Source organism: Pimephales promelas, chromosome 13, assembly GCF_988280905.1.
Source record: "Pimephales promelas chromosome 13, fPimPro1.hap1.1, whole genome shotgun sequence".
Classification (NCBI taxonomy): domain Eukaryota; kingdom Metazoa; phylum Chordata; class Actinopteri; order Cypriniformes; family Leuciscidae; genus Pimephales; species Pimephales promelas.
In genome coordinates, this window is record NC_142781.1 from 3,256,418 (window position 1) to 3,281,517 (window position 25,100).

At 39.5% G+C, this 25,100-nt stretch overlaps 1 protein-coding gene across 4 annotated transcripts in view; it reads left to right on the forward strand.

Annotated features, from left to right (window-relative positions):
* Window positions 1–25,100, forward strand: part of lama2 (laminin, alpha 2) — a 303,798-nt gene that overhangs the window by 263,918 nt on the left and 14,780 nt on the right. For all 4 annotated transcript variants that reach the window (XM_089118335.1, XM_089118333.1, XM_089118331.1 and 1 more), the window contains 17 exons: window positions 216–426; window positions 513–629; window positions 710–870; window positions 2,852–2,990; window positions 4,802–4,904; window positions 4,986–5,102; window positions 8,316–8,498; window positions 9,164–9,318; window positions 11,251–11,394; window positions 11,571–11,704; window positions 11,942–12,101; window positions 14,835–14,959; window positions 15,035–15,197; window positions 16,624–16,768; window positions 18,322–18,460; window positions 18,544–18,664; window positions 22,881–23,081. In XM_089118335.1, coding sequence (XP_088974461.1) covers window positions 216–426; window positions 513–629; window positions 710–870; window positions 2,852–2,990; window positions 4,802–4,904; window positions 4,986–5,102; window positions 8,316–8,498; window positions 9,164–9,318; window positions 11,251–11,394; window positions 11,571–11,704; window positions 11,942–12,101; window positions 14,835–14,959; window positions 15,035–15,197; window positions 16,624–16,768; window positions 18,322–18,460; window positions 18,544–18,664; window positions 22,881–23,081 — 2,518 coding nt within the window. The remainder of the gene's footprint in view (window positions 1–215; window positions 427–512; window positions 630–709; window positions 871–2,851; window positions 2,991–4,801; window positions 4,905–4,985; window positions 5,103–8,315; window positions 8,499–9,163; window positions 9,319–11,250; window positions 11,395–11,570; window positions 11,705–11,941; window positions 12,102–14,834; window positions 14,960–15,034; window positions 15,198–16,623; window positions 16,769–18,321; window positions 18,461–18,543; window positions 18,665–22,880; window positions 23,082–25,100) is intronic.

The window sequence follows — 25,100 nt, forward strand, 5'->3', positions numbered from 1 at the left end:
CTTGACTCAGACTCGACTCTCTCTGGTCTCGGTGTCGACTCGGACTCGAGTGAGGTGGTCTCGACTACAACACTGGTCTTTACTGTCATTTAATTTTAATTTTATATAAAAAGTACCCACGAAGTGTTTCGGTCTGGTGTGTTAAAGGGTTTTCTTGAGTCATGCGTCACAGGTACGCAGAGAATGAGACGCGCGCCGGTTCTCTATCTCTCCAGGGCCGCTGAGGCTCTTCTGGCTCGGGTGAAGCGTTTGTTTGGAGACCCGCACCAGGCCACAGAGGACCTGAAGAAGGAGGTCAGTGATAAGATGGGCGATTACAGGCAGAAACTGGAGGAGGCTCAGGATCTGCTGAGGGACGCGCACAACAAAACCAAACTGGCAGAGGGTCTGGCTAACACCAACCAGCTGAACCTGGACCGCCTGCAGGTGCACAGATACACACACACGCTCACACTTATGAAGCGCCGCGTCGTGTCGAAAGTCTAAAGCGCTTCGTTATTCGTTACGTGCAGGGAAAGAGGGACGTGGCCGGGGAAAAGAAAAAGGAAATGGAGGGGATTTTGGCGGAAGGAGAGAAGATGCTGGACGAAGCTAACGCTCTGTCCGACAGCATCAACCAGGGCAAAGAGGTCAGTGTCATCATGCTAACACACGACAGAGCTGCCACACGAGCGAGCGTGAGTGGTGTGTGACTGGCTGGTGTGTGTAGGAGCTGGAGGAGATGCAGAAGGAGCTGGGGCCGCTGCACGATAAGCTGGACCTGAAGGTGGCGCGGCTGGGTCGCGGACTGGACGACTCCGTCCCGGATCTGCTGATGAGGGCGGAGGATCACGCCGGCCAGCTCAACGAGTCCGCTGCCATACTCGACAGGTGTGTGATGGGTGGGTTAGTGTAAGCGGAGAGAATACGCAGTTTGGACAGTATAAAAACAATTACGTCTATGGAATGTCCTCACAAGTATAGCAAAACAAACGTGCCAGTGCTTGTGACGCCACGTGCAAAGTATAGGGTTGGGTATCGAGAATCGAGTATCGATTGGAACCGGGACTAACTTTTCGTTTTTCCCGGAATCGTTCAAAAGTTCAAATTTCAATTCCTAGTTTCGATATTCACAGTCCGCCGAGCGGAAGAAGAAACCGCTGAACAACACCAACGAAGAAGCGTCTACCGGAAGTGTTGGCATAACCGCGCGAGTCGAACATGAGTACCTTACGTCGGCGGTCCAAAGTGTGGCTTCACTTTTCTAAAAATTAACGAAATCTCGGCAAAATGAAAAATTTGTGACAAAAGGAGTATTTGTGACAGAAGGAGTATTTCCTTCAGAAAGGCCGTTGGTTAGCAAGGTTAGCTAAACTTTTTTGACCCTGCCTCTTAAAAGAATCGAAATCGAGAATCGTTAGGAATCGGAATCGAAACAAGGAATCGGAATCGGAATCAGAATCGTTCAAATTCAAACGATACCCAACCCTAGCAAAGTATGAATTATATAGTAAGAAACCTCAAGAAAATAAGTTTTAATTAAACTGAATTAATTGGTTTTAATTAAAAAAACAAATTGCGAAGTTGACGAAAGTGACCAAAGATTTTATTAATCAACAGTTATAGTCGTTACAGTATCAAGGGCTATAACCGACAATAATGAATATTGTAATAAAATTATAATAGCAAGGTAAAATAAAAATAAAAATCCCCAGGCGGCACATATTTCCTCTTAATGGAGAAGTTCATTTCTGACCGTGCTACTGTACATTATGAGCTCAACACAATTTTATCATAGTAGATGATTTATGAACTAAAACATTTGGACATTTTCATACGTCAATTGTGTGTGTTTTCGCTGTAGTAAAGAATCTGAGAAACACCAGTCGTGAGTTGTGAGTCATGGTCTCTTCAGCCAACAAGATCTCAGATCTCATGTTTGCGCTTGTTAACACTATCGGTCAGGTTTAGTGTAGGTTTTTGTAGGTGCTACGTTATTTTCAAACGTAATAGAGCATTAAAGGAGTAGTTCACTTTAAAAAAAAACTCTTGCTGATAATTTACTCACCCCGATGTCATCCAAGATGTCCATGTCTTTCTTTCTTCAGTTAAAAAGAAATTAAGGTTTTTGATGAAAACAGTCCAGGATTTTCTCCATATAATGGACTTCAATGGGAACCAAATGGTTCAAGGTCCAAATGAGAGTTTCAGTGCAAACTGTTCAAAGGACTTTAAACGATTCCAGACGATGAATAAGGGTCTTATCAAGCGAAACGATCGCTCAATTAATAAATAAATAACAAAGTTTAAGTTTTATAATCTCAAATGCCGCCTTGATCTGTTCTGTGACACACTTTAGTGACCCTCCTGTTCGAACTCGTTCATCAAAATGAACAAATCTTTTTTTGAGTCACTTGGTTCATTCAATGAATGAAATGAACGAATTGACTCGGAAAAAGATTCCGAACAGGAGAGTCACACAGAACAGAGCAAGGCGAGTATTTGAGCTTATAAAACTTAAACTTTGTTCTTTATTTATTAAATGAGTGATCGTTTCGCTTGATAAGACCCTTATTCATCGTCTGGTGTCGTTTAAAGCCCTTTGAACAGTTTGCACTGAAACTCTCTTTTGGACCTTGAACCGTTTGGTCCCCATTGAAGTCCATTATATGGAGAAAAATCATGGAATGTTTTCATCAAAAACCTTAATTTCTTTCCGACTGAAGAAAGAAAGACATGGACATCTTGGATGACATGGGGGTGAGTAAATTATCAGCAAAAGTTTTTTTAAAAAGTGAACTACACCTTTAATCTTTAATCACCGCTCATGTTCACTATGAACGATCCTAACCTGTGTTTGTGTTTTCTGTAGTATTCTAGCCGAAGCGAAGAACCTGTCCTTCAACGCCACCGCTGCTTTCAAAGCGTACACCAACATCAAGAACTACATCGACGAGGCCGACATGGTGGCCAAAGAGGCGAAGAAGACCAGCGTCGAGGCTCAACAGCTGGTGAGGAAACACACACACACACTCGTCATGAGTCTCTACACCAGGGGCTGATGGGAGATGCTCTGCATGGGCAGCAGCAGCAAATTAAAATGCGGTTGTTTTTTACTCCCACTTTTGGAGAGTCTTTCTGCTGCTCTTTTCCATATTACAACAGTTTATATCCCAACTAATAGCAAACAGGGGGAGTGTCTGGTGATGCTAGAGTTAAAAAAACACAGACATAATCTTGTTAAACTGCTATAAACAATCAATCAGACACTGAATACACCAATCCTCATCCATCATGGATACATGTTTGGTTGTATAAGCGACGCTTTGCGTGTGTAGTGTCTAGAAATCACCAGGTTTGGATCAAGAGTTTCACTGGCTGCGTTAAAGCCGTCCAATTCATTTCCATTTGTCCTGCTTCAGAGATCAAAGCTTTGCGCCTGTTCTTCCATCATCATCATCCCTCTCTCCTGTCGTTCACCCTCCCTCACAGAAACAGGCCAAAAGGTCAACGGCGCTTCACAAGCCATGTTTCCATCGACACGTTTTTATCCGAATTAAGTGATATCGAATGAAAAATGCCTTATGGAAACAGTAAAATTCGATGAAATTTCATGAAAATCGACTCAAATGAAATACGTTCGGTCTCATCGAATTTTCTCTTGATCGATATACGGCTAATGCGATAAAAGCTGTTGGAAACGTTATTTGCCGAATAAATAATGAATTGCGATTAAGTTTTATGCCCTTTTATGGTTGCAACACGCCAGAAGACGAGTTCATTTCCGGCCAGTCTGTTTGCGCACACATGGCGGATGTCAACAAAGACAGATGTAAGTGGACAAAGCAAAAAGATGCTTCAACCAAAGGGTTTCCGTGAACCACGATCTCCCAGAACTGATGGAGCGCTGTCGTTCCCACACCACAGTCACCTCCGCTGTCGTCGGGCATACGTGCATCGGCATCATCATAGCAATGTTTATAGCGTCATTGTTTTCTTAGGTTAGTTTAGCTTGTTTTTACGTGGCTTGGTTGAATTGTAATGTAGAATGTGGTCTGTTATTTCTAGTATAACACACCGTTGCCATGGACGCAGTTCAGAGACGGAACAGACTATTTTCTTTAGCAGAAGCAATACTCGTTTTTAAATCAATAAACTCGTTTTTAAGTCAATATTTTGTGTCAAATTATTGATTTATTTATTTATTTGGTTGATTTATATGTAATAAGCAGGATAATATATAGCGAGGCGGTTGTTATAGCGAATACAACAACCGCCCCGCGTACATTATCCCATTCATATGTCGCTATCAGCTGGCACATAAGCTTTATTAGCCTTCAACTTGTGAAATATTGATCATTTTTGGTAGATGGCGCGATCCGTTTTGTCTAACAAAACTTTGTTCGCAAAAGTTTGCTTGAATGTTGTTCGATTCAGTGCGAAAATAAATGGAAACACCTTAAAATGTCTCATATCAATTCGATATACCAATTTGATCGCAAAACAGCATGTGACGTCATTACGTACAGGTTTTTATTCGCTTTAAAGCCGTTGGATGGAAACACACTTTCACCAGCTTTATCCGCATGAGTTTTTTAACCCAATTTCAGATAATTCGATTGACAAGTGGATGGAAACATGGCTACAGATTAGAGTGTAAAACGACAATATGCGACAATAGAAAAAATGAGCTTTCAGTGGCACTTTCCATTTCTCTGCATGACAAGTACACACTAATCGCATCACATGTTATGTTACATGTTGGAAATAGAATAGAATATTAATTTAAAAACACAAATGTTCATAAATGTTGTGTCTGTAGGCCTTGGGACCCAAAGGATCTCTGAAAGATCAAGCTAAGGCCTCTGTTCAGAAGAGCCACCGCCTGTGGGACGAGGCCAAAGAACTGCAGAATGACGTGAAAGGTGAACGTCACTAAGATTAAACCTGTCCTGCAGATTCTCTCCACAGCAGCATTTATGCCACCTTTTTCTTCTTTTTTTCAGAAAATGGAGACAATCTGGGGGCTCTTCAGTCCAGGCTGAAAAAAGCCAACAATAAGAACAAAGACTTACAGAAAGGCCTGAACGACACAATGGAGAAACTCAACGCCATCCCTCATGGTGTGTGTGTGTGTGAGTTTGTTCGTGTGTGTGTATGTGTGGGTTGACATAAATCTAAGACAGTTCTCCAACTGTCATATTTTTCTTGATGTGGTGTGTGTGTTTGTGTGTGTGTGTGTGTGTGTCAAAGTCGCCAACTTGACTGCTGAAAACATTGAATCTGGCACCTTAAACCTTCATAGGGTTTGATGATTTCTGTCTGTTCCTATGGTTACAGAGAGGTGTGTGCTTGTGTGTATGTCACACATTGGACACAGGTGCTATCAGGACGAGGTTATCTGTTGCCCCTTTTCCACCAAAGCATTTTGAGAGCCGAAAATTGGTTCCATAGAGGCACCAAATCTTTGCGGGACTAGAACCAGAGAACTGTTCTTTACCACGTCACCCTTACGTCACGCAATTATATATATATACAATATATATATGTACACACACACTCAAAATTTATGATGAAATGTGCTCCAGTTCAGTGCAATGCGCTGATCATGATCATATTGTCTGCTATATTTGCTTCATTTGTATTATATCCAGGGAATTGGTTGATGAAAAATTTATTAAAATTGAGATACAATTTATACAAAACGAAACGTAATTTAGTGGTCAAAATCATGTCTGACCCGTCAAATCCTCTGATATATTGCGCATCTTACTCATGCTGTTCAATTTTCATAATCAGCATAGATGTAAAAAAAAATAACATTGTAACATTTTAGCAAAAATGAAACTAAATGCGCTTATTTAAGAGCCGTGCCTACTCGCAAAACAGTTCTTTGTGTTTAGACGGCCAAAGAGCCGGTCCTCGGCCAGGAAAATTGGTTTCAAAGTGGCACCAACTCTTTGCGGGACTAGAACCAGAGAACTGTTCTTTACTACGTCACCCTTACGTCGCGCAATTACACACACAAACACACACATACTATTATTTAAATGAGCAAAATTGATGAGATGTGCTCCAGTTCAGTGCAATGCAATCGCGCCTCCATGTCCAGCCCGTTCTCATCCTTTAGCGTCACATAGAACGCTATATGACAAAACGGCGCTATACTACGCACATGGCACCCTTTATCGTTAATATAACACGCGAACCCAAGTCGTCATAAATCCGTTAGCGTAATATGAGACTACCCTACCCTACCCCACACCTAAACCTAACCATCACAGCGCGTGTTATATTAACGATAACAGGTGCCATGTGCGTAGTATAGCGCCGTTTTGTCATATAGTGTTCTAAAGGATGAGAATACGTTACCATGTCTGCTATATTTGCGTCTTATTTATTATATCCAGGGAATTCATTGATGAAAAAATGTATTAAAATTTAGATACAATTTATACAAAACGAAACTTAATTTAGTGGTCGAAATCACCCATCAAATCCTCTGATATATTGCGCATGTTACTCATGCTGTTCAATTTTCATAACCAGCATAGATGTAAAAAAAACATAACATTTTAACAAAAATGAAACTAAATGCGCTTATTTAATTGCTACTACACGTATAGTGGGCCTGTACAGACTCTCTAAATATTGAAATTAACATTAACAATGCTGTAGAAGAACAGTTTATTAATAGTAGCTTAGTTAACTAATCTAATTAAGTGTTTATACACCGATTCAGAGGTCTCGTGAGTTCAGCGTTGGACAGGTCAGTTGTTTTAACTATTCATTAAAGTGAAAGGTTTAAATGAGTTGTTTGTGTATCAGACGTGTCATTAGTGGACGTCTAGCCATGATTTTGACCACTAAATTACGTTTCGTTTTGTATAAATTGTATCTAAATTTTAATAATCTAGTATTGACGCGATGTCCTAAACTGCCAGAAACAGAAAACATTTAATCACTGGATAGGTTTTTTCGTTTATTGAAATGTGGTTTCTGTCAGCTGAATGAGCAGAACGCTTTTTAGAGAAGATATGCAACTTGTTTTTTTAGCACAATTCACACACCGCGCTAATTCAGAAGAAAAAGGTCTCCAAATACTTCATGTGAAACTGCGACCTTCCGACCTTTTACGATCATTTCAATTGATTTTGATTAATATGCGCGAGGGAGAGAGAGTAAGACATTGGCTGGGCTCTCTAGTCAGTGGAAAAACAAACAGGTTCTGAGAAGGGTCGCAAGTACCCCTTTTCCACCAAAAAAGAACTGGTTCGGAACTGGTGCTGGTTCAAAGTTGGTTTCGGAGTTGGTTCAACTTGCGAACCTATTTGTTTTTCCACTGACTAGAGCGCCCAGGGAACGTCGTCATTACGTCACTGTGTACATACTATGGAAGTCAATGGGACCAGAAACTGAATGGTTACTGATATTTGTAAAATGAGCCTGTTTCCAAAAAAAAAGTGAAGTATGCCTTAAAAGAAAATATCTCCCTTTGCTTTGAACTTTGGACGTCGTAACTTTGCAGATGTTGTTTATCCCGCTTTAACATCCTAATTTCATCTACATGAAACCATCAGCCAATAGGATTGGCGTTATTTTCCACACTGTGCTTCAGACACCGGGCTATAACGTCAGTATGTGACGCAGCAAGACCTAAGAAGAGAACGAGACACTGCAAATTTAGCAAATACAATGAAACTGAAACACCTGGTTTTACAACACAATAATTTGTTAGAATGGTGAGGGCCTCATTTTGCATCCAAATACAGCACCAGTTGACAGATGGAAGTCCTTCACAGTGACCAGAGGGATTATGAGCCGTTCCTCTTCCAGAACAGTGTCCAGGTCACTATATGATGCTGGTGGACTCGCTCCTCCAAAACACCCCAATAATATTCAGATCTGGTGACTGTCAGACCATGGGAGATGTTCAACGTCACTTTGATCTTCATCAAACCCTTCTGTCACAAGTCTTGCTGTGTGTGTTGGTGCACGGTTTGAGCATCAGGTGCTCATGATCCTCCAGAAGGGTTTGGTAGTCCTCGGCAGTGTCGTGTCCATCAAATACAATCAGGATTGTCATGATATTGGAGCTCAAACCATCACTGATCCACCCGTGCTTCACTCTGAAGATTGGCCGCCAGGCATATAGATGTGAAACCTCCAACATTGGCCAGTGTTTCAGTTTCATTGCCCAATCCCTGTAATATCATGTTTTTAGTACAATATGACCTGTGTGAGATTCCCCTTCAGCTTTGTGAAAATGATTTTTGAGTTCCGCTAATATTTTCCGCATTTATTTGACATCCTTGCTTTTTTTTTGACGACTGTAGGTCTGGCAGAGAAGATCCAGGCCACCAAGGTGAAGGCGGCGGAGGCCAACGACACGGCCATAGACGTGCTCAACCGTCTGAAGGACATGAACCTCAACCTGATGGGCTTGAAGAGGAACTACAGCGACCTGGAGAACGACGTCAAGAAAGCCAACAACCTCATCAAAGACCCAGAGAAAAACAGTACGACATCCACCCACCTCCAGCAATGTTCTTGCTTGATAGAGACAACAGCTGCATGGATCATGAAGATTTGATTTCTTAATTGAAATGTTTGTTACAAGATCACTTAAATGCTCATTTCCTATTTTTCCCCCCACATTTGATTTTGAACGTCAACAGCAATAAGTATGTATACACAATTTTTCTTCTTTCATCTGTGCGAATGCTTTTTCCAGCTCTCTCCGCTCCCCGAGGCTTCAGCATGGTGCTTTCATCCAGAGCGCTGCATGTACAGAGAGAGTGTTTTCCCAATCGCTCCATTTCTCCCGTCTTTGTTTCAGCCCAACAGGATTAAACGCAGCCTTTGAAAGCTTCACTAAGCTTGTTATCCTAATGAGCGCTTTAGCTAATTACAGATGAAAACTCTGTGGTTTTATTCTCTCATCTTCTTCTCTTTTGAAATAACAGCTCTCCATGTCTTTCGCTTCCTTTGCTGCAAACGAGAGATATATATAATGTCAACTTTTTCTTTCTGAATTCTTTCTTGCGCTCTTGTTTCAGAGCCTTTCATTTCATTTCACTCATGGCTTCACCATCGAGCATGTTTCTAATGCCATATTTATTTTATTCTGTCAAGCTCTCATGTATTGCCGTCCGTGACGGTGTGTGTGTGTGTGTGTCTGTAGTTCACGCGGCAGGTGCGAAAGTGAAGGATCTGGAGAATGAGGCTGATAGGCTGCTGGAGAAACTAAAGCCCATTCAGGAACTCCAGGACAACCTGAAGAAAAACATCTCGCAGATCAAAGAACTCATCAACCAGGCTCGCAAACAGGCCAACTCTGTGAGTATACTCCAGAAAATAGCCAATACAGTCTCGTCTAAACATAACGATCCCCAATGGCAGCTTATTAAGAACTCAGGGAAGTCCTGAAGATTTCAAACACTCATACTCAGTACATGTTGAATCAATTGAATGTTGAGTTTAATTTTTTTTTTTTCATGCACTGGTCAGCTTTTTGGCTAATTTGTGTCTTTCAATGCGTAAACTGAAAATAAATTGCTGTAATTTTTCATTTTCACAAACAATTATGAAAGAAACAGCAACACATTGATTTAAACGTGACATTTTAATGTTGGAAGACGCATTCACACTTTATTATACAGTGTCCTTGTTACATATGTTACTTACTGTAGCAATAACAGTAAATCATGCGTAATTACGTGCAACGAGCCGTAACCTTATCGTTAATATAAATATAGTTGAAGTTAACCTTGATTTATGAGTACATGTTGATATTACAAATGTTGATTACACTTTATTTTGAGGAATCATTGTTACAGTGTAATTACAGTATATATTTAGGGACTGGGTATTAATAAGTTAAATTAGGGCTGGGTATTGACACAAATTTCACAAATCGATTCACAAGCTTGCAATTCGATTTAATTTCGATTCAATATTGATTATTTTGGATATCAGTTACAATAAATGGCAAATTTTCTCAAGGGAATCAAATCTCTTAACTAATGCTGTAAACTGGGGGTCTAGTTGTAGCCTATAGGCTTCATTAGCCTAATATGAAGGTAATAATGAACTGTTTTGTAGCTACACAAACACTTAAATTACACTTTTATTTATTTTTATAATAAGAAGATTATATGAAATATAAACATTTAAATGGTGACTGTCATAAAAACTTGCCAGATTTATTCAAATATGCATTAAATATTGAAGAATATCAAGATTATAATGCATATGTAATATGGTGTATATATTTAGAGTTATTTTTTTTCTAGCTGACTAACGAGTTTATGTGGGTTTTCTGAGGTAAACATGACGATACATTGATTACAAGCTGTTTAACTGACGTCTTTCCACGGTTGAAACGCTGATTGAGCGAATCAATGTGACATGATACGGATTTCGATAAGTTGTACTCTATCTTTAACACACTTTCAGATGCTCATTCATGTTTATTTGGCGCTGTGACTGGTATTATTAAGCCGGAAGAGTTTGAATTTCTAAAAAAAAAATGGACGTAATTTGAAAATTGAGACTTTGTTTCATATCAATAGTAACAAAGGACAAAGATTATTGTGATTTTTTTGGATGCGCGCAGCCGCGATACAACGTCCCATTCATTCAAATGAAACAGGATGACTAATCGATTCTTGAGATTTAAGAATCGATATCGGTTCGCAAAAATGAGAATCGATTAATATCGAGAAATCGATATTTATTACCCAGCCCTAGTTAATACATGTACATACTATAGGGTTCAGGGTTAGTTGCATGTAATTATGCATAATTTACATGTAACGAGTGTAACCAGGACACCGTAAAATAAAGTGTTAGGGTTAGGGTCGTGTTTTATTTAAAATTGTTTGATTCATAACTTTAAAATAAAACTCTTTAAAGGCGGTGAGTTCTCCACTTTACAGTTTTATTCATGTCTATATTCTGAAGGTTTGTTCATATATCATTCACCAGATTTACAACATTTATTCCATTAGGCTACTGACAGTATTTTCTGAAAAAAATAAATAAATAAATAATTGTGGATATTTAAGATAATGCATATTTTCATTCAATGTTGAAACGTGCAATATAAAACAGTTGTCCTAATGCACTGCGATTACTCAGCTGAGGAAAGTACGGCGACATCTATTAAAGTAATGACCCTATTAACCTGCAGTGCCTTAAATCTGCAAGAAAAGAAATGAGATCATTAATGTGCTGTCTGCTTGACCTCTCATGACCTTTGAACCCTAGATTAAGGTGTCTGTGTCGTCCGGCGGAGACTGCATCCGCAGCTATCGGCCGGAGATCAAGAAGGGCCGCTATAACACCATTATCCTCCATGTGAAGACCGTTGCTGCTGATAACCTGCTCTTCTACCTTGGATCGGCCAAATATGTGAGTGTAAATCCGCCTCTGTTCCCACGTCTTCCTCTTCTCTCGGACTCAGCTTGTGCGCTTGAGTCGGTTTTATATCCATAGCAACTAGCGAACATCTGCTGCCCATGGCTAGGAAAAGGAAATAATTAGAGGTTATTACATTCACACATCATTCATTCCTCTGTCGTGTGTAGGTGGATTTCTTGGCGATTGAGATGAGGAAGGGTAAAGTGAACTTCCTGTGGGATGTTGGGTCAGGGGTCGGCCGTGTAGAATATCCCGATCTCATCATCAACGATGGAAACTGGCACCGAGTCGAAGCCTCACGGTAATTCAGGGTCACGTGAATGCTACAGTATGTGTTTTGTTGAGAATCCACACTGCAGTGAATCATTTTATATTATTATATCATTATTATGTTTGATCTTAAATGCTTTAGGTTTTTGTCAGACATTAGTTCGGTACACAAATACGAAACTGAAGTCCATCTGGTGACAGTAGTAATGGGGTCAGCATTGCTAATTCCCGGTGGTGTAAGTGTTGTTCTCATGCCGGTGTTGTCCAGGATCGGGCTGAACGGCAGTATCTCGGTCCATGCGCTGGAGGGGCCCAAAACGGGCATCTTGCCGACCCGGAGAAGTGCCCGATCCCCTGAGTCTTACACTGTGCTGGATGTGGACCAGAACGCCTTCCTGTTTGTCGGAGGCATGCTGGGCTCGGTCAAGGTGAGAGAGATCTTCTTCATTGGCATTTTGATCAGGTTTTACAGCAAAAGTGCATAAACAACATTGAACCAAGATAAATACGGTACCACTTTACAATACGGGTGCACTAATATGCATTAATTCACGCTTAACTAATGCACAGATAATCATGAGTTAATGTATAACTCATAAAGAGCTAAACCATTAATTAATGATTAGTGCATCAGCAACTAATAAAGAGTCTATAAGATTAATAGATTAAGTAATACATGAATTACTATTAATTCAATGTGTCATTGTGTATTAATTCCTTAATAACATATTTTATTAAATAATAGTGTAAATTAATGTGTTAATTATCACAATTAGTCAAAGCTATGCACTTCAACTTCCACTTGTCTGCTTTAATTCATGATTGGCTAATGATTTGCAAAGGTATCATTATGTTATGACTTTACTTGTTGGGGCACATCATTATTAACTAGTCATTTAGTAATTGTAGTAATTTGCACATGAATTTGCACTAACAATGAAGTAATTAATCATGTATTAATGCATATTAGTGTACCTGTCGTATTATCTGGAAGTTGAAATAAAAGGCTGTGGCTCATTTTGGTGATTAACATATTAATTAACACTATTCGTTAAAAAAATGAGTTATTATGGAATTAATCCACAATTACATATTTTATTAATAATGAACTAATACATTAACCTTACAGGCTCTTAATTAGTTCCTAATGTGGTAATCATTAATGAATAGCTTAGATAATCATTAGTTACACATTAATTCAGTATTATCTGTGCATTAGTTAAGCATGAATTAATGCTTATTAGTGCACCCGTATTGTAAAGTGTTGCCATAAGTACACTTAGAGTGAGTTTGGAGTGTGGTGTATATGCAAATGAACAATGTTTCCTCTTTTCTGTGTGTTACCTGGATTAATTATTCAGTAAAAGTCTTTGCGAAAACTATTGATTACACTTCCTCGTGTTTGTATTCCCACCCACGACTGTCGGATCAGCAGAGGGTTATTACCAGGACAGTTATTGTACGGTTGGGGTTAATATCATACTTTGTCTACTCTTTGAACTGCATAATGGTAAAACTGCATCACTATGGCAACATCTTTCTTAACAGTTTTGCTTCTGGTGGAACTGGCAGAACATCGGTTTCTTTCAGTTTTCCCCTTCGTGTGGTCTAAAACCAGTTTTGCTCCTGTTTGTTTGTGCTCATCCAGTCTGAAATGTTGGGGTTTATCATATTTTCGGTCTCTTTCTTCTCTCTGTATTTAAGATTCTTTGAACCCTTTAGCCACTGTCTACAAAGCTCTGGATCCTATTCTGGAAACTCGCTATAAACATTCACTCTTTGAATTCTTGCACCCGTATGCAATAATAGGCGACGCCATTCTGAGTAAAGTTTGCTAAGAAGTATTTCCTACTAAAGCAAGGCGGGATTTGACTCTGTAAAGCAGATCCAGAGCAGACTGGTGGGCGTGGCCTGGACTGCAACAAGCCCGGTGCATTATGGGTGTTGAAGTTTTCCTACCGTTTTGGCAAAAGGGAAAACAACAGCCTTTTTGGTCCGTGTTACGCTTTACAATTCAATTTTCAGACCATACATTAAAGAAATTTAAAGGAATAACAATGGTAAGGTCTAATCTATTTGAAAATAATTGAAGAAACACTGTTTTAATGGAAAATGGTTTTAATTGTCATAATTTGGCCTTTTTTCCAGCAAGGGTTTAACAGTTCAGATATTATCAATATGAAAAATGTCGTCCTGTGTTGCGTCTTTTAAACTGCAGTGTAAATAAAGCAGTTCCATCAATGAAATGATAGTAGAGTTAGTCCGCGACCACGCCCCTGTGCTAATGGCACCGCCCACGGCCAAACTTACAAGACGAAAATGAGAAAATCAGTTAGATTTCATTTATTCAAATGTTTGATTCATCAGTAAAATTGAAGAGAGGGAGAAAAAGGCAACTATCCATTGTTAATATAACTGGAGAAGCAAGAGAAATCTGTCTGGTTTCCATTTTTCATTTTAGCATTTGCATTGTATGGTCTGAAAATTGAATGGTGAAGCGTTACACGGACCCTTTTCTCAGTTTTCTCTAGTCAGGCAGCACCAATTATTATTTTTTCTCTGCCTTTCTATTGCATAAGCAGCCAAGTTTGATTGAAAGCCCATTTCGCCAGTGGTGAAGTTTCCATTTAAGGCCCCAGAAATGCATCACTGAGACTTGTTTTGAAAGAATGAATCTTGAATTTTTTTAATAGTATGTCTGGACCAGTTAGAGCCTTTTTTACTAGGCCAAGTTCTCCAGTCAAATACTGCTGTGCCCTAGTATTTTCATGTGGTGTGATTTGTATCAGCTGTAATACATTCGATCTAATCATACAAAAGGTCCAAAGTTGTTCACGATTCAGTTTGATTCATTCAGATAGTTCACTGAATCATTTGCAGCAGATTCTCAAAAGGGAATCCTTTGTGAGACCGAAAAACAAACAGAGCACCAGATTAGCTGGATATTTACGAAAACAGAACTTGAAAATGTCTAATATTATTTATCAGTGATGAGGCAGATATTAATTGAGTGTGCAGCTCGAGAACGACTCGGTAAAGATCGTTTAAATCCAAATAAACAGAATCAAAAAAGTGTACAGTACATGTGAAGGCTAGAAACGCTCCAACTCTGAGCTATGTTTTATCGTGTGAAATGCATACTGATTCATGTGTGTGTGTAGAAGGCAGACGCTGTGAAAACCACCACGTTCTCCGGCTGTATGGGAGAGACGTCTCTGGATGGAAAAGCCATCGGCCTGTGGAACTACAGAGAGAGAGACGGGGATTGTGCTGGATGTGTAGTCAGGTGAGCGCACACACACACACACACCTGTGGTCTCAGTGTGAGGAGCTCAGTGTAACGATGTGTGTGTGTGTGTAGTCCTCAGCCGGCGGACTCTGAAGGCACGGTTCAGTTTGACGGGGATGGTTACGCCGCCGTCAGCCGCCCCACCCGCTGGAACCCCAACGTTTCCACCGTCATGCTCAAGTTTCGCACCTTCTCCACAGACGCAGTCATGATGTACTTCGCCACCAAGGACATGGTAACAAGCACACACACACTCAAACACACTGCAGCTAAATCCACTTGTCAGTTCACCTGCTTAATCCTGTACACAGTCCAGAGTACAGCCGAATCAACTCCCAAAAATGCATTTACAAAAATGATGTGTGTACGGGACAGTGACATGTGTCTCTCATCTGGATGGGACGAAAATAAATCCAAATGCTCAAAATATCGCCCTTACTTTAATAACTTTAATGGCTAAATCCAAAGACCAAGCCATAAAACCCTGATAATAAGAGGCAACACTGCAAGAGCTCACAAACACAACACTGCTGATGGCTTTATTGAAACTGAATGTTGCTATGGTTACCAAGGTGTCAATCATCTCAGATTCCGGATGTGTCCCGTTCACACACAGAACAATAATTAGGGGATTCACTCCTGTAGTTAAATGCAGTTTTTACTCCTGAAACTTGTGTGTATGTGAGCCATTTAAAGGGATAGTTCACTTTGAAATTAATTTTTGGTATGTTTTATCTTACCTCAAGGGCATCCAAGATGTAGGTGTCTTTGTTTCCACAGTATTTTCAATTTTGACATTTTTCAGTCAAACCGTTGTTGTCTATCAGTCATACACTGGAGGCTAAGGGGGTCCACCAAAGAGCAGCACAGAGAAGTCCAAATTAAACATGATTTAATGACTCGTAAATGTAAGTACACATTGATGGCCTAAGACACGAAACGAGCGGTTTGTGTGAGAAAACTAACAGTATTTATATCGTTTTTACCTCTTGTAATCACAGCCATGACAAAATGATCTGACAGCACGGGCGCTTCGGTCTGGAAGTGATCGCTTGCGCGCCGACGTCACTCTTTGTTTATACAGAGATTTCGGAAGTTTTACCTTTCACTGAACATATTTAGAGATACGGGAAACCGCAATGGAAGATGATTTCGGTATATCTAAATATGTTTAGTAAAAGGTAAAACTTCCGAAATCTCCGTGTAAACATTGAGTGACGTCACACGCAAGCGATCACTTCCGGTGTAACATTGAACTGATTCAGTTCGGTTCAGTTGGACATTGAACAACTGATTCAAATCACTTGGACGTGGCTGTGGCTACACGAGGTAAAAACGATATAAATACTGTTGGTTTTCTCACACAAACCGCTCGTTTCGTGTCTTAGGCCATCAGTGTGTACTTACATTTACGACTCATTAAATCATGTTTAATTTGGACTTCTCTGTGCATGCTCTTTGGTGGACCCCCTTAGCCTCCAGTGTATGACTGATAGACAACAACGGTTTGACTGAAAAATATCAAAATTGAAAATACTGCGGAAACAAAGACACCTACATCTTGGACGCCCTTGAGGTAAGATAAAACATATCAAAAATTAATTTCAAAGTCAACTATCCCTTTAACATAATTTGTTGACATGCCTTCTCTCTCTGAGCAGAAAGACTTCATGAGTGCAGAACTGAGAGACGGGAAGGTGAAAGTGAGTTGTGATCTGGGCTCAGGCACCGGCTCCGTCATCAGTAACAAACGCTATAATGACGGAAAATGGAAGTCCCTCACCATGTCCCGCATGAAGAAAGAAGGTACAGAAATCCCAAAAGATGAGCTCACGACAGCCACGTGTGAGCGACTCTGTAGACGTGTCTGGAAAGGGTTTGAAAATGAACATGCATTACATAACCAGAGTATCAGAATTACTAACAGGAGCTCCAGATCTTAAACTCTCTGAGAGTGTTTGGGACGTGCTGGACTTCACTGAGTGATGGACGATACAAGATCTTGACCAACAATGTCTGCACCTCTGGATGGAAATACATGTTGTGATGTGACTTTCATCAAGAGGTGCATCAATTGAATTGAGTAATAATCATAAATTAGGCGTCATTTGGAAGCTTAAAGGATTAGTTCACTTTTGAAAAAACTTTTGCTGATAATTTACTCACCCCCATGTCATCCAAGATGTCCATGTCTTTCTTTCCTCAGTCGAAAAGAAATTTAGGTTTTTGATGAAAACATTCCAGGATTTTTCTCCATATAATGGACTTCAATGGGAACCAAACGGTTCAAGGTCCAAAAGACGGTTAATAACAGTTTCAGATGCAGCTTCAAATGTCTTTAAACGACACCAGACGATGAATAAGGGTCTTATCATGCGAAACGATCGGTTATTTCAAAGCTTATTCCAAAAATGTAACTTTTCTAAGGACAAATGCTAGCCTTGCTCTATTCTGTGAGGCGCGTTTGTAACGTCACGTATTACGTAATTACGTTCAAAAGGTCACGGGCGACGTAGCCGAAAGTACAGAGTCAGTGTTTACAAGTTGAACGCATAGGTTGAACGTGCAAACTAACTCAAACGCCGTTTACAAAAAAAGGAATTAAAAGGAAAAACAACGATGTCGGACGATTTTGACTCTGTACTTCCGGCTACGTCGCCCGTGACCTTTTGAACGTAATTACGTATTACGTGACGTTACAAACGCGCCTCAGAGAATATAGCAAGGCTAGCGTTTGTCTTGAAATAACCGATCGTTTCGCATGATAAGACCCTTATTCATCGTCTGGTGTCGTTTAAAGACATTTGAAGCTGCATCTGAAACTGTTATTAACTGTCTTTCGGACCTGAACCATCCGGTTCCCATTGAAGTCCATTATATGGAGAAAAATCCTGGAATGTTTTCATCAAAAACCTAAATTTCTTTTCGACTGAGGAAAGAAAGACATGGACATCTTGGATGACATGGGGGTGAGTAAATTATCAGCAAAAGTTTTTTCAAAAGTGAACTAATCCTTTAAACACTCTAAATTGATCCGGTGAAAATGAACATTATACCAATTTTTGTGATGTCAACTTTAAATTTGGAACACAATTTTGTGTAAAATAAAAGAGTTTAGTTCTGTAAGTCATCCATGAACTACATGACATCTATTTTTAATCGTGTTAGTTAAACTGGTGCTCATTTACGCCACCACTTTCATCCCCTACACGCTTTGTTGAACTAACGAAGTCGTCATTGGCTAAAACGCATGCGAATTCCTGTCTGATTTGCGTTCACATTCCCGTTTATCACTCGTCTTGGAAATCAATGTGCGAATGACTCACAAGCGGACTATTCCCTCTTTTGCATTTACTCAGCAACCATCGCCATAGTGAACATTGACACTAACGAGGACGAGCAGTTGCAGATGACGTCTCCAGGTGGCGCTACAGGGCTCAACCTGAGGGAAGACGAAAGGATGTATTTTGGAGGTTTACCCAAGGGTGGAAGATACAGGTGTGGAAATGTGCATTCACACACACACAGAGACTTCGGCTTGCTCCTGCAGTTCATATTTTGTGTCTGGCATGTGTCCTCAGGCCAGAGGTGGTTTCGAAGAGCTTCTCCGGCTGCATGAAAGACATCGAGGTTTCCCGAACGCCGTACAATCTGCTGAGCAGCCCGGACTACACGGGACTGACTAAGGGCTGCTCCATTGAGGTACAGGAAGACAATAGAAGACACCACGTCTCCTTTCTTCCCCTCCAGTCTTTGTTACAGTGGCTCAGATTAAACGCTTCTCCTCTCTTTTATCCTGGGACAATAATGGAGACAGAGCTGTTCTGTGTGTAGTCCTGAAACCAGACGAGAATTAGCATTTCTGAGCTGCCTATTCTCTCTGGAATTTTCTGTGGGTTTTTAGAAAGACAATTTCAATTCATGTTCAATTCATGAGTAAAAACGTTCTGTGTTTAAAGGTGCCATCTACCATAATAAATCAAATCCTACTCCATATTCCATAACAGATGGGGGCAGTATACCTCCAAAAAATGACTTGTGCTCCTACCATCGCGCATGTTATTCAAATCATTTGACATGATAGTAAAAGGTTGGAAGACCGCAGTTTCACGTGGAACATTTGGAGATTTTTAGAGATCAGAGACTCAATGAACTAAACACTAGAGTGAACTAAACTAAACACTATGAATCTAAACACTAAATGATGAAGACCGCCTCATAGATCTCAAAAACAAGCTGGTGCATTTCGACGGTATGGGAAAATAAAAGCTTGGGCAATTATTTGAAGTTTATGGTATTTGTTTTGTTCATATTACACTTTTATTGTTAGTGAATTAATTTGACAGACAGCATTCGCTAATGTTGATCAAGCTAGCGCCGTGAATTCACCGTGAGACACACGCAATTGACACTTAGCAAGCAGGTTAGTTAAGCTCTCAGATTCTGTCAATTATATTACGCAATTCAAAGAATAAATACCGTTTTGGCGCTTGTACATGTTACACTACAGATCCCTAGCGCACGTGAACCGATCGTCTCTACTAGCTGGAAAAAGAACATGAACTCTGTTGAAAGATACAGTATGCTACAACTTACCAAAATGTATTCCTCATGCATAATGTCGACCAATCATTTTTTGAACTTTTCCCTGAACTGAAATGTAGTGGTGGGCTGTATTTCCACACGACTGACAGGTTCAAGTACACATACACACACACACACACAAGCCGGCGCGAGCGCGACTCACTCGCGTATTGCAGTTTGGCTGGTGCTAACGTTGCCCGTCCGCATACCGCCTCCCATGGCCGGAACTGGTATTACGATACCTGCCGGGCCAGGGCTAGTAATTTAGCATGCTAATTCAGGTTAATATCTCGGCAGCACTATAACTTGTCAGTTTTTTAATGACATCTTTGCACTTATTTCTTCTCATTCTTTTGATGCGTGTAGCTCATTTTTCGTATATTGTTACCTCAATTATTGTATATGGCACCTTTAATATTACTTGAAGCAACGACAAAGAAGCTTTTCCTCTGCGGTCGCCCTACAGGTTGGAAGTGGAACTGTCCATTACTGCTATCGTAAATAATTTAAAATAATAATATAAAATATTGTAAAATAATAATGCCTACCGTATCCTACGCACGCACGCACACACACACACACACACACACTCTGTTTATCCGGCACCGGCTTTGGAATCATGATGACAATTCAAAAGCTACCCGGCAGCCCCGTCTTACATATAGTTGTAGTCTACTGTCCAGTATGCGCAAATGTAACGCTTGCCGAAAAGCTAGTCAAATTTGTAGTTTTCTTATGTCTCATTCGGACTACAGAAACGCGACCCGATCTGGCAATCTTACATAGCGTGGATATATCAGATAAAGGACCCCAAAGCGGAGGCAGAAGTTTATTTCACCATGTCAAGACTTGAGGAACCACTGAAACGATTTTGAAAACATTATTTTAGGGTAAAAAAATCGTACTTAGTGTTGCTTTAAAGGCATAGTTTTCCCAAAAAAATGATCATTCTGACATAATTGGCTACAAAATTACACTTTAGTTATATATATCTTCATGCTTAATAGATCTCACAATCAGTGTTGGGTGTAACTAATTACTAAGTAATTAGTTACTGTAATTTAATTACTTTTCCCTTGAAAAGGTAAAGTAAGGGATTACTCTTAATTTATCTGTAATTTAATTACAGTTTCTTCTGATGTAATTGAGGTAAATACTGTGTATATAGATCAATCCGATCTCACAGCGATTCGTATGCATTTTACGGGGTGTCTAAATATTACGACCGCACTCGTACAAATTCGTATGAATTATTGTAAAATATGTATGAAAATAGTGTGAAATGTCATGAGATCAGACATAAAACAGTAGTGGGTTTAACATCAGAATGTATTGTCTGATGTTAAAAATTATGTTTTTATAATGTAACCTTCTCCACCTTGGTCAGTTTAAGGATAATTCATGCAATTTTATAGTATTTATTTGAAAGAATTAAAACAGATTCATGTCCTTGTATTATTCAGCTGGTTGAGATTGATATGGGATTTTGAAAGTAATTAGTAATTAAAAGTCATTAAATACTTTTTAGAGAGAGTAATTAGTACAGTAATCTAATTACATTGTTGAAGAGGTCATTAGTAACTAGTAATTAATTACTTTTTTAGAGTAACTTACCCAACACTGCTCACAATATGAGGCTTTACTTGTACCTATTTCCACTCCTTTTTTGGTCTAAAAATCCCTGATTTCTTTTAAAAAATTGCATAATCCAAAAATATTTCAGTATTATCTGAAACATTAAGTTTCCTCAAAGTCTCATCAAAAGAATAATCTGAATTCCTAGACCCCTTAAAAGTCCTCTACTCACCCAAATACACACCGATAAAAACGGCAGTATTCTTGGGAGGTTTCCAATGCAATGATAGTGTTTTATTTCATCAGTAGTGACCACCACTAACAATGTTTTGAGCAGTTTGTCTGATTATTGACCAAAGCAAACAATTCATGCATCTAACAATTCATGCATTTATAAAATGAGTAATTAGACATGAAATAAACATACAGAGAACACAGAACTAAGCTAGAATCAAGAGCTGAGCACCAAAGCCAGACATAAACCACACTAGTTTAATTTGTCAATGAACAATTTTCAGCAGGGATCAACATTCATCGCTGTGTGTTCAATTCTGGCATTCATTGTCATTTGATCTGAACAAATGTTATTTTCACATTGGACAATTATTGGAATATTTTACTGTATGGTAATCCTTTATTTTACTATAGTAATAACAGTAAATTATGCATAATTTCAAGTGACTTTAACCAACCCCTAGCCTTAAAGGAGTAGTTCACTTTTAAAAGAAGTTTTGCTGATAATTTACTCACCCCCATGTCATCCAAGTCGAAAGTTTCTTCATTCGAAAAGAAATTAAGGTTTTTGATGAAAACATTCCAGGATTTTCTCCATATAATGGACTTCAATGGGAACCAAACGGTTCAAGGTACAAAAACAGTTTCAGTGCAAACTGTTCAAAGGGCTTTAAACGACTCCAGACGATGAATAAGGGTCTTATCAAGCGAAACGATCGCTCATTTAATAAATAAATAACAAAGTTTAAGTTTTATAAGCTCAAATGCTCGCCTTGCTCTGTTCAGTGATGCACGTTCGTGACTCTCCTGTTTATCAAAATGAACAATTTTTTTTCTAAGTCAATTACTTCATTTCGTTCATTGAATGAATCAAATGACTCGGAAAAAGATTCGTTCATTTTGATAAACGAGTTCCAACAGGAGAGTCACGAACTCGCATCACAGAACAGAGCAAGGCGAGCATTTGAGCTTATAAAACTTAAACTTTGTTATTTATTTATTAAATGAGCGATCGTTTCTCTTGATAAGACCCTTATTCATCGTCTGGAATCGTTTAAAGCCCTTTGAACAGTTTATAGTTTGCACTGAAACTGTCTTTTGGACCTTGAACCGTTTGGTTCCCATTGAAGTCCATTATGTGGAGAAAATCCTTAATTTCTTTTCGACTGAAGAAAGAAAGACATGGACATCTTGGATGAGATGGGGGTGAGGAAATTATCAGCAAAAGTTTTTTTTTAAAGTGAACTTTAACCTTATAGCAAGTACATGTAGTTAGTTACTCAGCACTCGTTACTACAGTAATTACTTTCTCTCTCTCTCTCTCTCTCATTTTGACCCGACCCTGTGCAACTTGGAGTCAGACGCGACTTATTTTAGGGCAAGTGTGTTACGTAAAGCCATTTGAAAAGTAGTCAAAATAAATGGCCAGTCTGGTGGTCATGTGCTGAATCTGTGAGTTACAGCATGACACCGCAGGGGGCTTCTGGGTAATTCCAACTAACTAAACGCTGTCTCTGTCTGTCAGAACGTCCGCACCGTGAGCTTCCCCAGGCCCGGCTACATGGAGCTGAAGCCTGTGTCGTTCGACGTGGGCTCCGAGATCACACTCTCCTTCAGCACCAGAAGCGAGGACGGCATCATCCTGTTCGGCCGAGGAGGAGTGACGTCCATGACACAGCTGACGCGGGGCCGGAGCTCGCGCCGCTCGCGCAGACAGATCGGAGAGGTGCACACACACCCAAACATTCATTACTGAAGTGTGTTTAATGCTGATAACACAGAACACTGACAGTCCCACAGCCTCAGCAACACAGGAGCATGTCTCTACAAATCTATTAATCTCATTTTTAATAGTTTCATACAGCCAGATTATTGTTTTTTCTTTCCACTTAGAGACGGGTTTATTAAAAATTGGGCACACAATTGGTCGGCAGGGACAAACAGTTCAATTAAGTCTGCTAACGGCTGCAGAGTACACATGAGAAACGTGTGGAAATGTGTGTGCAAAGTCAACGGAGTGGAGTAGATGGAGAATTACCCTGCGCACTCGCGTTCGGCACAAGACGTTTTTAGTCCTACCGGATTTGCATAATTTCTTTAGGTAATTGTTCGGTAACACTTTACAATACGGGTGCACTAATATGCATTAATTCACGCTTAACTAATGCACAGATAATCATGAGTTAATGTATAACTAATGAAGAACTAAACCATTAATTAATGATTACTGCATTAGCAACTAATAAAGAGTCTATAAGATTAATAGATTAAGTATTACATGAATTGCTATTAATTGAATGTGTCATTATGTATTAATTCCTTGATAACATATTTTATTAACTAGTAGTGTAAATGAATGTGTTAATTACCACAATTAGTCAAAGCTATGCACTTCAACTTCCAGTTGTCTGCTTTAATTAATCATTAACTAATGATTTGCAAAGGTATCATTATGTTATGACTTTACTTGTTGGGGCACATCATTATTAACTAGTCATTTAGTAATTGTAGTAATTTGCACATGAATTTGCAGTAACAATGAAGTAATTAAACATATATTAATGCATATTAGTGTACCTGTCGTATTATCTGGAAGTTGAAATACAAGGCTTTGGCTCATTCTGGTAATTAACACTATTAGTTAAAAAAATGAGTTATTATCGAATTAATCCACAATTACATATTTAATTAATAACAATTAATGTATGAACTAATACATTAACCTTACAGACTCTTAATTAGTTCCTAATGTGGTAATCATTAATGAATAACTTTGATAATCGTTAGTTACACATTAATTAAGTATTATCTGTGCATTAGTTAAGCATGAATTAATGCTTATTAGTGCACCCGTATTGTAAAGTGTTACCAATTGTTCTTTAGGCGATCGCGCTAATAATCTCTATCAAGCAGGTGCCGGTCGTTCCATCTGAATTGTCCACTGAATTCAATACATTGTGAAAGAGACAAATTCCATCACGTTTAATCACGTCAACTGCAATTCATTCTTTATTAAATTACACACACAAAAGTCATTGCACACTCATTTCTATAGTGCTTTATTAGCTGTGAAACTAATTCAAGCATCTTTACAGACTAAAATGGTGTCGTTATGAGTCAGTCTAATGTTGAGTCATTATTAGTAATAATAATAACAACATATCCGGCTCAATTCAGTTCATCCGATAGCATCAGTGCGGTCAAATGGCCAATAGGACTAAAGATGAATGTGCTTTTAGATGTGACCCCGTCCGAGTGTTCGTAGTTGAACCAAATCCAGGCGATTGCAAACGCAGACTCACAGGCTGTGAGACAGTTCAGTGTGTTATTCCTCCTGCCTTCCTGTCTGAGCGCTTAGGAAGGTGATTATGGGTAATGGTGGAAGTCCAGGGAGCCGTGGCCTTCAGTACGAGATCATAATGAATCCACGGGGTTACGGGGGTCTCACAGCCCATAAAAGAGATTTATTATCCGGGCAGGTTTGTAATTGCCTCTGGCCTTCAGCAAACAAAAGTTGATCTTTTTCTGTTACCAGGTGGACTAAAGGCCAGGGGCACGGCGATCATTTTAATTATAATATGACTTTCCACATCTTTGTTTGCAACGTCTTCATCATCCCTCTCTCTCTCTCCTCAGCTCAGGGGCAGCACATCAATTATGCGGCGGATCTGTAGTAAGCAGTCGGCGCTCTCACCTCCCCGTGATACTCCGTTCGTAAAAATAGATTTACAAGCCGCCGTTTTGA